We start from the raw sequence: 15,576 nt of genomic DNA on the forward strand, positions 1-15,576 counted from the left end.
AAGTCTACTAAATTAGTTTTTTTATAAATTTTGGAGGAGCCGAAGGCCGGCTATTTAGAGGAAACTTTATAACTTAAAAGAACATTTTGTTCCCGTTCCCGAGATTTGCACAATATATAATGTTGTAGTTTGAAAGTGAATTAAAATTTTTATTTAAATCAATGTTCTGTTCCTGAACCTGCAATAAGTTACTAGTTTTTACTACGATAACCATTTTTCCTTCATGTCATCGAACAAAATTGTAAAAAATCGATTCTTGCTGTTTTGGAACAGACCAAAAACGTTTTGAATAGTCCGTGGTTTTTATTTATGTTTGTAATTTTCCTAACAACATAAAGAAAATTTTGACATAACATATTCCAAACAGATGTTTATTTTGGTTACGTTCTGCTTCTTGAATGGAACCGTTACATTCATTTGTGGAATTTGTGAATTAGCGATTAATTGTGGGTGATAATACAATATTAAAAATGGAATTTAAAAACTGTTAGATACAGCCAAAATATTTAATTATTGTGAAAGTGGTCCGATTGAAATGTCGGTTATTGAATAATTGCATGAGTGGGGTTTGTTGCCGTCATTGGGAGTATAAAAATGTAGTAAGGGACATGCTTTACAACTTCGCCCATATGAATGCATTGATGGTTGGATTTGGAGGTTATTTTGTTAATTTAATTTTTTACTTTTCTTGTAATTTTTATATATTTTGCAAATGCGATAAGATCTAAGGGGGATGTCGAAAGGGTAGATGTTCTTTCAAACGTTCCATACGAATTGGAACATTTTTTGAAAGATCGCATTTGAGTATTTACGAACTCATTTTGTTTTCATTTTTGTGGGTAAAAAGAAGCGGTACTTTGAGTGACATTATCGCTGAAACTGGCATTAATAAATCAACAGCCGTCGATTGGAACAATTTTTGCCGAGAAGTGGCGATATTCAGCTCCTTTCAGTCTCTCCTTCAAATTGGAGGACCTGACGAGTCGAATATAGGGAAGCGTAAATACAACCGTGGTCACCATGTGGAAGGTCAGTGGGTTTTCGGCGGCGTTGAAAGAGGGAGTAATCAATGCTTTATAGTTTATGTAGAAAGTGACGGTCCAGCACACAAATACCATTGAAGGGTTAACCGACGTAAAATATTTTTTAATGGATACATCCAAAAATTTATATTTTTGAGATGGTGTAAGGCGAATAAAAAGGACCCATTCATACAATTCGTCCGGTTTGCTGGCCAGTTGTATGACCCAACTAAGCCTGCAACTGACAGCAGATCGGAGGACGTAAGAATGGGCGCCTTAGAAAGGCCCGTATTTTTGGATTTAAGTTGTTCGGAAGAATCCGAGAGTTCCGACGAGGAGTGCGAGGAAACTGTGGCCAAAAGACGGCGAGCATGTTAGTTGTTCTGTGTTATGTTTTTGATTGAAGTTGTTTTGTTTTTTTTTTTTTTAATTTACCTGGATTGTTGTTTTGTTTTAATTTTGTACCTGGATTGTTGTTTTGTTTTAATTTTGTACCTGAATTGTTTTATTGTTATATTTTTTGGAACTTTCAAGGCCTATACCTCGGGAAGTATGGACTTCCCCCAGACGATATATGCATACAGAAAAATCGGAATGTCGGCTAAAAAATAAAGGTGTAAACATATATATTTTTTGGAACTTTGTAGGTCTATACCTCGGGAAGTATGGACTTCACATGGCTTTTTTATCCATCCTGGCCTTCAATTGCTCATTTTCTTCACGTATTCGATTTATTTCACTTTTATACTTCCGCGAAACGTCACCGCGAACGTTTTCATTTTCTGCTTTCATAGTTTCCGTGTCTGTACAATTCTCTAGTAGCTAGTCTTGTAATGGACTGTAGCGGTTGAAGGTTAGCGGTGACCAACTGCTTCAGAATTGTAATCAGCTAAGGCAAATGAAAAGCGGCAAGATTAATATTAATTTGTTGCGGGTGAACAAATAAAAGGTTATATTTTATTGATGTTTTTGTTCTTGATGACAAGGCGGATTTTATACAAGTGAAGTAATACAATTTTGTTTCTTTTGTCGTAGACATTTTGTAAGACTTCAGAAAAATGGAATTAATTAAGAGCGATCATATCTCATGAGTGAAAGCTCTTCGATTTTCATGAGTAAAAGGTTACCATATCAAAGATGTTAAAAGTTGTATTGTAATTCAGATTGAACTTGTAACGGAAATTCAAATTTGTAATAATCAAGTATTAATTCATTTTCTTAACCTAAGTTGTTGAACGCAGTTCAACATAGCGGCGCCTCTTGCGTTAACGCAACTTAATATTCGCATGCTCCGGATATCATCCATCCAAAAACAGTGCTTTGAGCGATGGGCATGTTAGAACCAGTTTGGATTAATCCAGCTCTTAATATTTTGGGGATGTGGTCGTTGGCTAGTAAAATCTCGATGTTAATTGGATTGTAGAAATGGGGGTCCGCTAGATCGGTCAGGTGATTATAAAGGGATTGAAGACGCTTTTCTTTGGTGGAGTCGGCAAATGAAGTGTTGAGGGAAGATCGGACCTCTCCAGTGATTTGGACCTTCACAGTATGGTCATGGAAGTGGCAAAGGTCTTGCCAGCTCTTTGTGTTGTTGGTAATTGAATTCGTTGGACCAACTGGGTGGAAATCAAAGTTTGTGTGGTTCCTGAACTCATCAGTAGCCGTATTTTGTCGCATCCTTCAACGGTAACCACCTTCGCAAGTGCCGTGGGTACAAATACGTGACGTTTTGCACGGCAAGATAACCGGTCACTGACGTTGGATCGATGACGTTTGGTAGCAGACGAAGTGGACGGCTTTTGTTCGGAATGTTTAGAGTTGGGCTTCTTTCGGTCGGACCGACTTTGCTGAGGTTTGGTGCGGTTTGTATCTGGGCTAGCTCTGGGTGATGACGGCCGTCTAGAGGTGGAGTACTTTGCTGAAGAGTAAGCGCTTTTCTTGGCATCTATGTGAAGCATTGTATGGTGGTTTAGGTCGCAAACCAAACAGGTTTTGCGGCTAGGACACCATTCACGAGTATGGGCCGTGCATAGGCAGTTAAAGCAGAATCCTTTCTGTTGAGCTTCAGCTCTTCGTCTCGTGACGTCCATTGCGCAAAAAGTAGGGCATGACTTTATAAAATGCCGTTCTTTGCAAATGCGGCACTTTGGTACGCTAGAAATATTGCTAGACATAAGATTATATGAAATGTGAGCATAAGGGTGGAAGACTAACAGTTGGGAAGGATACAGAGTTTTACTAGAGGGCGAACAATGATTCCATTTTGCGTGCGAATTTCTGCAACGCGAACTTTAGAATCTTTTCCCATGAACACTTTTATTACTCGTCCAAGTCGCCATTCGGTTGGAGGAAGATTATCGTCTTTGATAACAACAAAGTCATCTGGAACTAAGTCTCTTTGAACTCGTTTCCATTTGTATCTGCGTTGAAGTTCGGTTATGTATTCGTTTTTCCAACGTCTGGCAAAATGAAGTTGTATAGTTTTTAAGCGTTTCCACCTATTCACTAGGGACAAATTGTCGGAGAAATGTTCGGGTATTGCGACAAGCGGTGCTCCGCGTAGCAGGTGACCAGGAGTTAGCGGTACGAGTTCGTTTGGTTCTTCAGTTAGAGGAGAGAGGGGTCTTGAGTTTAGAATACTTTCTATCCTAACAAGTAATGTCGAAAACTCTTCGTAGGTATATTTTACATTGCCAGCGACCTTTTTAAATGAGATTTCATGCTCTTCACTGCCGCTTCCCAAAGTCCACCCATATGTGGGGCATGGAGCGGTATGAAGTGCCATGTGAAGCCGTGTAAGTTGTACTTGGACACAATGTTTTGTTCAGCTGACTGTAAGAACTGTTTGTACTCATGGGACAAGGTACGACTGGCGCCGACAAAATTGGTACCGTTGTCTGAAAAGACTTGACTTGGAAGGCCTCTTCGTCCAACAAATCTATTGAATGTTGCGAGAAATGCATCAGAGGTTAATTCAGAGCAAGTTTCCAAATGAACTGCTCTTGTTGAAAGGCAAACAAAGATAGCTGCGTAACCTTTTTGCAGCTTGGCATTGCGAAGTCGAGATGTCTTAAGGTCGAAAGGACCCGCGAAATCAAGACCAGTATTTGTGAAAGGTAAGGAGAAAGTGCATCGTTCAGGCGGTAGTGCGGACATAAGTTGATGTTGTGTGCGGTGTTTTTAGATTATACATTTGTGACATTTACGGATACAGAAACGAACCGCACTTTTTAAGCGGACTATGAAGAACTCTTGACGAATTGCTCTTAGCATTACTTGGTGTTCTGCGTGTAAAAGAAGTTGATGTATAAATCCTATGAATAGTTTACGGAATAAAGATTTTTCTGGTAGAATTATTGGGTGTCGTTCGTTGTAACTGGCATCAGCATTGGCAAGGCGACCATTTACGCGAAGTATCTTATGTTTGTCTAGAAATGGATTTAAGGTAAGTAATCGGCTTTTTTTTTGAATCGGTTGGTTTGACTCCAGAGCCGCATACTCCCAGGCGTAGTGAGACATTTGTGCTAGTCTGATGAATTTGTATTTGACAAATGAGATTTCAGAGGCTGTTAGAATGTTTTTTCGCAGGACGGCCGCTTGACTCTTTTTGCATCTATGTATAAATCGGAACACATATGCAAACACCCGTAATGCTCGACTCCAGGAAGAAAAATGTTCGAGTAGTGAGTCTCCATTAACTTGGGTATGAAGTGCGATAACCTTTTTCTCATGGATAACTTCCTGAAACTTTGTTTGTTTTGGCCAATGTTGGGGGTCCTCGGATAGCCATTTTGGCCCATGCCACCACAAGTTACTGGATTTCAATTCGGTGCCAGAACATCCGCGAGTACCAATGTCAGCAGGATTATCAGCGGATGAAATGTGTCTCCAACTGGCATTGCCGACATTATCTAGAATTTCCGAAACTTTATTGGCTACAAACGTCTTCCAATGATAAGGTGGTTTACTGATCCATGCTAGTGTAATAGTGGAATCAGTCCATAAATAGATTTCATGAGTTGCAACATTGAGATTTTTGATGACACTTTTTACCAACTTTGACAACATTGCTGCTCCACACAGTTCAAGTCTGGGCAGGCTAACAGTTTTTAGTGGTGCTACTTTACTTTTTGAAACAAGAAGATTAGTGTATGTAACATTTTGTGCGGAAGTGGATCGTATGTATAAACATGCGCAGTATGCCTTCTCCGAAGCATCACAAAAGCCATGTATTTGAGTTTTATTTTCGGGAGAGTAATAAATCCAACGAGGAATTTGTATGTGATGTATATCGGAAAAGTTCGAAATAAAGGAATTCCACCTTTCAAAGGAATGTGACTTAATTTCTTCATCCCAATTAGTTCCATCGATCCATAATTGTTGCATCAGGACTTTGGCAACCACTATAATTGGAGTTAACCACCCTGCAGGGTCGAATAACTTCGCTACTATAGACAAAACTTTTCGTTTTGTTATCGAAACAGTTGGTAATTCTATATGCGTCACCTTGTAAAAGAAATAGTCCTTTAGTGCATTCCATTGAATGCCTAAAGTTTTCGTTTCACTGACATCTTCAATTTGAAGAAATTCTTTGCTCAGAAGATCCTCGGGGGGGAGATTTTGCAGAATCTGTGGATGATTTGAAGTTATCTTTTTGAGTGGAAAGCCCGCCGAATTAAGTAATTCTATTAGTTCGTGAAGATAAGATCTTGCTTCTGTTAAGGAATGGGCTCCGGATAGAATATCATCCACGTAAATGTGACTTTTCAGAATGTCAGACCCAGTTGGGTGTGACACTTGACTGTCTTCACTGAGTTGTAGCAGCGTTCGAATCGCCAAATATGGCGCACAGTTTACCCCAAAGGTAACAGTTTGTAAACAGTAATCTAGAACTTTCTCTTTTGGAGAAGTCCGGAACAGAATCCTTTGAAATTGTTGGTCGTCTTCATGAACTAGAATTTGGCGGTACATTTGCTGAATGTCGCCACTAAAAACATATTTAAGAAATCTCCATTTTAGTATAACGTTCATCAGGTCATTTTGTAAAGTAGGCCCTGTGTAAGGAATGTCGTTTAACGAATGTCGTTCTGGTTTGACTACAGCGTGGTGTGGCAGGTAATAGGAGGAAAAGTTTTTGTTATTAAAAATTTCTGTACTTGAAGTTTGCCTCATGTGGCCCAGCGATATGTATTCTGAAAGTACTTTATTGTATTCGGTAGCTAACTCTTGATTTCGATCAAGTGTTTTTCCATCCTTAAGAATTGACCCATTGCAGCAGGTCTTGAAGCACCAAGGTATTGCTCTGGAGTTAGGTTTTGCTTGAACGGTAGTTTGACAACGTATCGGCCATCGGGTCTACGGTATACTGTCTTTTTATAGAATTCTTCGCACCACAAGTCATCAGCGGACCTTGTTTTTTCATTAGAGACATTTTCTATCTCCCAAAACCTTTGTAACTCTTGATTAAGTGGATCAACAGTTGCCGTCCATGAGGCAAAAGAAACAACAGTGTTCGATGCGGGTTTGCCACTAATGATCCACCCAAATTCTGTATTTTGGGCCAACAAATTTCCAGACACATTCTTTTCAAGTCCAGGTTTTATAATTGCTGGTAGTATATCACTACCAATAGGAGCGGGTTTGAAGAAGTTAGGATCAGCTAACTCTAGAGATTTCAAGTGAGTAAAATCATGAATAGCGGTTGGGGAAGCGGGCATTAAGTGATTCAGATTTGAAATCACAATAGCGGAAGCGGTCACCTTGAAATCTGATTTCCTAGACTTTAATGTTTAATGTTCACATGTCTTGGAGGAATTGTCCAGAATAGTTCCCCCCAGACCTGAAATCACCGTATGTGACTTCTTTGTCGGAATTTTGAAACGATTTATAATGCGGCTAGCAACAAACGACTCTTGTGATCCTTGGTCGATGAATGCTCGAATTGTGAAACAAATGCCTTGGTGTTCTACATCCATTAAGGCTGTCGGTAAAACTGTCCTTTGTCCCGATTGTGAAAAATGATTTTGAGTATTCAATGTATTGGAGTACGCAGCTGCGGACGTAGAAGGTAATTCATCGTCGTAAGTCTCAATGTGGTAAGAGGCGGATGCAGATCTTGGACTTTGCGTTATTGGTTTGAATTGATTGCCTCCGTCAGAATGTAACAGGGTGTGATGCTGTTTCTTGCAGGTTTGGCACAAGTATTTACTTTTACATTTTTTTGAAGTGTGTCCATATGACAAGCAATTCTCGCAGATTTTGTTGTCAAAAACAAATTTTCTTTTTTGGGAATATGACCACTCACGAAACTTAGAGCAAGATCTTAAAGAATGATCCTGGTGACATGCTTTGCATGCCTTATGAGAAGTGTCAGTAGATGCATTGTATGTATTGACTTTGTGGGAACTGTGGTTGTTGTTGGATGGTTTCCTCATATCATAAATCGACTCTATCATATCTAATCTCTTGGAAATAAAATCGTCTAGTTGATCCCATGATGGCATTTCCTTATGATTTGAAAGTGAACTTTCCCAAGCGGTCAATGTTTCCTCAGGAAGCTTTGAGGAAACCCAGTATATCAAGATGGGATCCTGTTGAACTTATCTAACTTGTTTGAATAAACACTTTATAAAATAGTTACATAGTAGCATTTTGTTCTTTCTGTAATAAGGTATCGATACATGAAAAAATATTTATTCATTCCGAATTCTGTCTTTCAACATTAAATACATTTTAATATTTTTTCACAATCTATAATAAAAAATCACACCACTGTTTTATTCATTAACCCAAAAGGATAGCGTTAATTCCAAAAGGTTATGGGCCTTCGTCCGTTTGTGGTTAAGAATTGATTTGTGAAAATTTGTGCTGTAAAACACTGCAAAATGGAAGACGTGAAATCGTGTGTCAAGAAATTAAATGGGGAAAATTACCAAATTTGGAAATACAAATTGGAACTCTTGCTTATAAAAGAGGATTTGTGGGATATAGTTTCCAAAGAAAAGCCTGATCCCCCAACTACATCTTGGACAATGAAAGACGGAAAAGCACGAGCTACCATAGGACTTTTGGTAGAAGACTCTCAGTTGGTACATCTTCGGAACTTAAAAACTGCTGGGGAGTACTGGCAAGCATTGTCAAAGGTGCATGAGAAAGCGACATTGTCAAACAAGGTCATGTTGTTAAAGAAATTGTGTCGTATGCAATTACGGAGTGGCCAGGATATGGAAAGACACATATCGGAGATGCTAGAAACGGTTGATAGATTAAATGGACTGGGTGAGAACTTGGCAAATCATCTTCAAGTGGCATTTTTATTGGGAAGCCTTCCGGATGAGTATAACTCTATAATTACTGCTTTAGAAGTTCGGGCGGATGCGGACTTGACTCTAGATCTTGTCAAAGAGAAGCTGATTCAGGAACATAAACGTAGGCAAGAAGGGGATCAAACAATAAGCTCGTCAAATCTTGCCTTGAAGTTGCAGACTAAAGCAAAGTTAAAATGTTTTAACTGTGGTAAATATGGACATATAAAACGTGAGTGTCAATTTAACAAGAATGCTGGAAACAAAACTAATAAGTTCAAAGCCAAGAAAACATCTGAAAAATATGATTCTGACGAAAATTTTGAATATTGTTTGAACTCTGGTGAAAAATTATGTCAAGATGAATGGTAAATCGATTCTGGTGCTAGTAGTCATATGAGTAGTAACAGAAATTTCTTTACATCATTAAATACGGAAATTGGTGGTAACATTTATTTGGCAAATGGTAAAAATATAAACGCTCAAGGTTGTGGAGAAGGAGTCATTTATAGTTGTGGAAGGAAATTGACTAATAAAAACGTCTTATTTGTACCTGAACTCGAAGGAAATTTATTATCAGTGTCAAAAATGGTCAAAAATGGATTACAAGTTATTTTCAGAGAAAAGGTATGTGAAATCTTGAATGGCGAAAATGTGTTGGCAACAGCTAAACTGGCTAACAATCTGTACATTCTTCAACAAGAACATCGTGCAAATCTTGCAAAAGGAAGCGAAGTTGAATGCGTTCACACATTTCATCGAAGATTCGGTCATCGTGAAATCAATACAATAAAATATGCCATTAATAATAATTTGATTTCAAATGTGAAATTGAAAAGTTGTAGTTGTTCCAACAACTGTAGTGCATGTTCACAAGGCAAAATGACAAGGCAAGAATTTCCGAAAGCAACTCAAAATAGAACAGAAGGAATTTTGGATTTGGTACATGCTGACTTGTGCGGGCCCATGCAGGAAGTTACTCCAAGTGGAAATAAATATTTTCTAACGATGATTGATGACTATACCAGGTACTGTGTTGTATATTTTTTGAAAAGTAAAAACGAAACATTTGAGAAGATAAAAGAATATCTTGAATATGTCGAAACTCTCTTTCAAAAACGAGTAAAAATATTAAGAACAGACAGGGGTAGTGAATTTATGAATAAGAATATGGACAATTATTTGAAAAGTAAAGGGGTTCGTCAACAATTCACAGCGCCCTACACACCTGAACAAAATGGTGTGGCCGAACGGAAGAACAGAAGTTTAATCGAAATGACTCGCACCATGATTGTTCAATCCGGTATTAATTTAAAGTATTGGGCCGAAGCAGTAAATACAGCGAATTATTTGCAAAACAGGCTGCCATCAAAATCGGTTAAGAAGACTCCGTACGAATTGTGGTTCTCTAAACAACCTAGTATGAAACATATTAGGACATTTGGTTGCGATGCGTATTACCATATTAATAAAAAGTTTCGCCAAAAGCTGGACAATGTTTCAAAGAAGGGGTTGTTAGTTGGATTTTGTGACGAGTCCAAAGCATATCGGATATTGGATTACGACACTAATAAGATCATAATTTCAAGAGATGTGAAATTCGAAGAAAATTTTAGCGGCAACATATCTGAAAGCAAAGATAATTTTAAACAGGTTCCTATACGGCTGTCAAATCTAGCTGAAGAAGATAATTGTGATGATATTGAAAATATTGGTATTTGTGATGATCATGATATTTACGATACGGCTGATAGCGATACTGAAGGTTCCAGTAATAGCCTAATAGCAGATGATACTTTAGTTAATGGTCAAGAATCAGGAGAAACTGAAACAGAACCTGTCATTCGAAAATCGACAAGAGTAAACAAGGGAAAATTACCTGCTAGATATGAATGCAAAATTGTATCGTCGAGCGAGCCATCAACATATAAAGAAGCAATTCAGAGCCCTGATAGAGAAAAATGGATTGCTGCCATGGAGGATGAAATGCAATCGATGTATGCAAATAATACGTGGGAATTGGTAGAACTGCCTAAAAGAAAAAAAGCTATAGAATGTAAGTGGGTATACAAAATAAAAACATTATCCGATGGTTCTCATAAATTCAAAGCTCGTTTGGTAGCTAAAGGATTTTGCCAAAAATTCGGTCAAGATTATGATGAAATCTTTGCGCCAGTGGTGAAGCAATCTACATTTAGAACACTTTTGGCTGTGGCATCGTACAAAAATTTGATTGTACACCACATTGATGTTAAAACTGCTTTTTTAAATGGGGATTTGGATAATGAAATATTTCTTAAACAACCTGAAGGTTTCAAGACTACTTACAAACAGAATTTAGTTTGCAAATTGAACAAAAGTATATACGGATTAAAACAGTCAGCCAGATGTTGGAATCAAAAACTTAACGAATTTTTAGTAAGTTTAGGATTCAGAAGGGGAGATGCTGACTGTTGTCTTTATACAAAAGGAGACAATGATAACATAATTTATTTGCTTGTCTATGTTGATGACTTACTGATCTTTACGAAGCATAAAAAATATATTGATGACACAGTAAAGGACATTTCAAGAAAGTTTAGTATCACAGATATGGGTCCTTTGAAATTATATCTTGGAATGCAAGTTGAAAAAGAAGACAAAAAGTTCTACATACACCAACAGCAGTATATAAATAAAATCTTGAATGATTATGATATGGCAAGTTCTAAACCATCAAAAGTCCCTTTAGATGTCGGATATATAAAAGAATACCCATCAAGTGAAGATGTTTTGGAATCAAATGACTTATATAGACGTGCAATTGGTTCTTTACTATATTTATCAAATAATACAAGACCAGATATAAGCGTTGCTGTTTCCATACTAAGCCGTAAAATATCAGCTCCAACAAAAAGAGACTGGAACGAAGTTAAAAGAGTCTTTAAATATCTCATTTGCACTAAAAATCTTAAGTTGTGCATTAATTGCAAGGATCTCAAATTAAAGGGTTACGCTGATGCTGATTTTGCCGGGGATATAAGAGGTAGAAAATCTACAAGTGGATACGTTTTTCAACTTGGCGGTGCAACAATTTCGTATGCCAGCAGAAAACAGAACAACGTTACTTTGTCATCTACCGAAGCTGAATTTGTTTCATTGGCTGAAGCAACTCAAGAGCTAATTTGGTTAAGACGAATGTTTAAAGATCTGAGAATCGATATTGCTGACATTACTTTAAAAGAAGACAATCAAAGTTGTTTAAAACTGTTAGATGCTGAAAAAATTAATCCTCGTACAAAACATATTGATGTTAAATATTATTTTGTTAAAGAAATCAAGCAATCCAAACAAGTAAAATTTGAGTATTGTCCTTCTGAAGACATGCTAGCTGATCTTCTAACAAAACCATTACAAAATATCAAGATAACAAAATTTATTAAAATGATTGGCCTCACTTAGATATGGAACTATTTTTAAATTGAGAAGGGGTGTTGAACTTATCTAACTTGTTTGAATAAACACTTTATAAAATAGTTACATAGTAGCATTTTGTTCTTTCTGTAATAAGGTATCGATACATGAAAAAATATTTATTCATTCCGAATTCTGTCTTTCAACATTAAATACATTTTAATATTTTTTCACAATCTATAATAAAAAAGCACACCACTGTTTTATTCATTAACATAAAAGGATAACGTTAGTTTCCAATAGATCCCACGAAATTACGGATATGTTATAGGTCCGGAGGACAGACAAGCAATTATTGATAGTATACTGTAAAAGGTTTTACCTTTTTCAGAAGTAACATGTTCGATTTCAAAAATTTTCCTTAATTGGTGGTTAATCAGAATACGTTTATTTTCATAGCGCTGACGTAAAGCCTCCCAGGCTAGCTGGAAATTACTATCTGTTAATGGAAATTGTTTGACAATTTGGCTGGCTTCACCTCTGGTTTTTGCCCGTAAATGAAAGAGCTTTTGAGCGTCAGACAATTGTGAGTGTTTAGAATATATTGCCGAAAACATATCGCGGAAACTTGGCCACTTATCATAGCCTCCACTGAATATCTCAGTGTCGCATGGTGGTACTTTGAGTTAAAAGTTTGTTTCATTTCAGCTATTCTTGGGAACATTAGACTGTGTTTGAATTTTTTCCAATTTTTGCTTCTCAATATGTATAAGATCAAGAATAGAAGCTTTGCAATCTTTGTATGATTTGCAGGATTCATTAAATTTGGAATGAATGGAGTCACTCATGTCTTTCGTTAAGGTGGCGTCTTCGGACGTCATTTGACTTTCATATATGTGAACAAGTTGTTTCCATCGTCTTTCTAGGTCATCCAACTCCACCTGCAAACTAGAAGCCGTATGGTCTTCTATAGGAGTTTGTTGGAAGTTGGCGCAAAATGTGACCACTTGATCGGAGAAGAAAATGAATTTTTGTGGAGGTTTTCCTACTGCATCGGTATTTGTAGCCATTGTAAAGAGTGAAAGATTGCCAATAAATTTACAACCAAACTTTTGTTCAAATAGTTGAAGTTAACAATAGTTGGGAAATATTCAGACTAAATATTCCAAATTGATGAACCTTCAACTTTCTTAGCAAGAACAGAACAAAATGTTAACACTCGATTCTCTAAGCAACTGTTTGTCCTAACAGACAAACTGACAAGAAAATCTTGGATTGGCAGTACTTATTGTGGGAGGTATTTATAGCTTTCACTAGCGATAAATTATATTTCAGTCGAACTGAAGAGAGGTTTGTAAGGCCGCAACTGGCTTTTTTTCGTAAACTCTTAGGAACCAACAGACAGCAGGAAATGAAACAAGTTTGGATTTTGATGATGAGCTCGTCCGATGAATTTTATTTATATCAAGTTACAACAGAATATTTTGTTGTATACGTTAAAGTTCATTGAATGTGTAAATGCATGGGTTTTTAATGGGTTGAATGGTATGAGCGAAGAGGGAAACTCTCTTTTCTTGACAGCCGCCGATACCTGGTTTATATTCAATGACGTCAGCAAACAAATTATGATTGCAAACTATGGGTTTTTGAAGAAATGCACACAATTTTGAAGTTACTATGTGAGTTTATAACAACCAATATGTTTGGATAGATTTATATTACTTCGAACACACCAGTATAGTCCAGAATTTACACAAGAGCTCGTCAAGCGTGGTATTGTTTGGATGGCGAATAAAGGAATTGTATGTAAAGGTTTACCAACTTTCACTCTATACAACGCTGAGGGTGTTATCCAGAATTGAATTGTTGAGCGTTTTAAGAAAAAAGAGCGGTGGCATACCATACGGTGACGTATGGTTATGACTGAAATGGTAGCAAACGGTAGTAGTGTATGAAAAAACAAGCAACAGCAAAACCTTAAACAGACGGCCTTGTAGTACAGTTTATGGACTATGTATTGGATGTAGTTGGTTAACCAATTGTTGATTTTGTTAAGCGTGTTGAAGTGGAACTAAATTGGAGGGAGTTAGACAAATGAACATATTCATGTATTTCCAAATTATTGTTTTTGTTGTCTTTAACAACAACAACAACAAAAAAGAACTTGAAGCCAACCCAAGATCGCTTCAATTTATTCGCAAAAGGGGTACATAAAACCATCCATGTGTTTTCGTAGTTACAAAAGTATCTTGATGTGCGAGCAGTGTTGTTGTACTCTCTTATATGTTTCTTATATTGGTTGACTGTTGTTCTTATTCTGAGTTGCCCAAGAGACCACTTTGTATTCTCTTATGGAGGCATCTACAACATTGACCTCCCAATTGAGTATGGAATGTGCACGAAAAACAATTTAGTCTTGAGAGAGGTTGGCCAAATCGTATTTGGATTAGCAAACGTCAGAAACTCTAAATGCTAAAAAAAACCTTTAGAGAATGATAAAAACTTATCGAGTGAGTATAATGGTGTACAATAAAAACTCATGCTTTTACGTAACCTTTCCAAAGAACATCCATTTAGGTTTAGATCAATCGCAATCCAGTAAACAAATCGTAATGCCGATAAATTATTAGGAAACGTATGAACAGCGAGATAATATTTTTGAAATAGTTTGAGTACTGTACACACAGTCTATTTCTTGTTATTGTTTTGTTCGGTTTTTGTTTTTTTTTTCCAAGAGCCCTCTGTTATTGTCGTTTCCTTCTTCACAATTTTAACAAATACATGTTTTTGTTAGTAATTCCTTCAGAATGTTGTGGTTTCTTCGTTCCCAAAAGAGACTTCGTGTGATATGTGTTTTTGTCTATTTTAGACACTTTCAACGCCCTATCAATACGATGAATCTCACCTACTTTCCAATCACTCAGACTTGGGTTTTGACAAAACAATTATTATTTTGAAAAGTTTCGAATTTTTGTCAACCCTTTAACTCAAATTCGAGAAAAAGAGATCAATTGCAGGAATGCACAGTGTGATATAAAATGATTTGTATGTAATGATATGATGATAAAATTAGTAAGGAACAAAAATATGCGTCATTTTGGTTGTGTTGTATGACTCTAAAACCGATTTTCAGATATATATCTGTTTGCATCGATTTCAAAGAAGCGTCCAAATAGCCGATAAATTAAACTTTTGAGACCATTTGATGCGGAAAGGGATCTTTATCGATTGACTTTATGATTAAGATTGCTTGTAATCTTAGGTAAAATACAATTAAACTATGATACTGTATATGACATTGTACAAAGGTCTTTACCCTGATGCGCACACTATCTAGTCGTATAAGTGTACATATGCAGAAACGATTTAGCGATAATTAAAATAGTGTGATATACCATATTTTTGTGTTAAGACGAGATACGTAAACGATTTTTACCCACAAAAATTGTTTTGAGAGACATTTATGAGAAAAAAACGTATTTTTACTTACAAATATCTCTTCATTTTAGCTCCTTCGTGTCAACACTCCATATAACAAACGATTCCAAATGATTTTTGTGTCAACTGTCCTGACCTAGGGACCCCCAACGTTTGGAGTGGGAACTACGTCACTGACGGTGCTGGCTGGCTGACATATCTGCACGGCGGTAGCTCAGTCTGTGGGGCCGCAGTTCTTGCCAGTGACAGTAGACCTCGTTAGGGTGGACAAAAAACTAAATTCCTATTGCCAGCTGGATGACATAAACGAAGCACCAATATCTGCACACTAGTATACTTTCTGTCGACAGAAGTTGAATGGTTAATCTGGCACTAATTAGGTGTTATTTGTGCCGGAGAAATTCCCTCCCCACCAAGGT

The 15,576-nt window shown here is 37.0% G+C and overlaps 2 protein-coding genes across 5 annotated transcripts in view; one reads left to right on the top strand and one right to left on the bottom strand.

Annotated features, from left to right (window-relative positions):
* The window catches only part of LOC141394417 (uncharacterized), a 59,721-nt gene that overhangs the window by 17,470 nt on the left and 26,675 nt on the right, over positions 1 to 15,576 (top strand). Inside the window, exon 1 of one of the 4 annotated variants that reach the window (XM_073968702.1) lies at positions 15,271 to 15,574. The exons of 2 other annotated variants lie outside the window; for them this stretch is intronic. The gene's annotated coding sequence lies outside the window, so the exon portion shown is untranslated. Of the gene's footprint in view, positions 1 to 15,270; positions 15,575 to 15,576 lie in introns of those variants that run through there. One more of the 4 variants, XM_073968700.1, reaches the window with a different exon arrangement.
* The window catches only part of LOC141394415 (uncharacterized), a 29,439-nt gene continuing 15,361 nt past the window's right edge, over positions 1,499 to 15,576 (bottom strand). Inside the window, exon 2 of the mRNA XM_073968696.1 lies at positions 1,499 to 3,176. Coding sequence (XP_073824797.1) covers positions 2,564 to 3,176 — 613 coding nt within the window. The 3' untranslated portion in view covers positions 1,499 to 2,563. The remainder of the gene's footprint in view (positions 3,177 to 15,576) is intronic.

The sequence above is a fragment of the Musca autumnalis genome, unplaced genomic scaffold, assembly GCF_047663935.1.
Source record: "Musca autumnalis isolate F117 unplaced genomic scaffold, ASM4766393v1 scaffold_2, whole genome shotgun sequence".
NCBI classification, from domain to species: Eukaryota; Metazoa; Arthropoda; class Insecta; order Diptera; family Muscidae; genus Musca; species Musca autumnalis.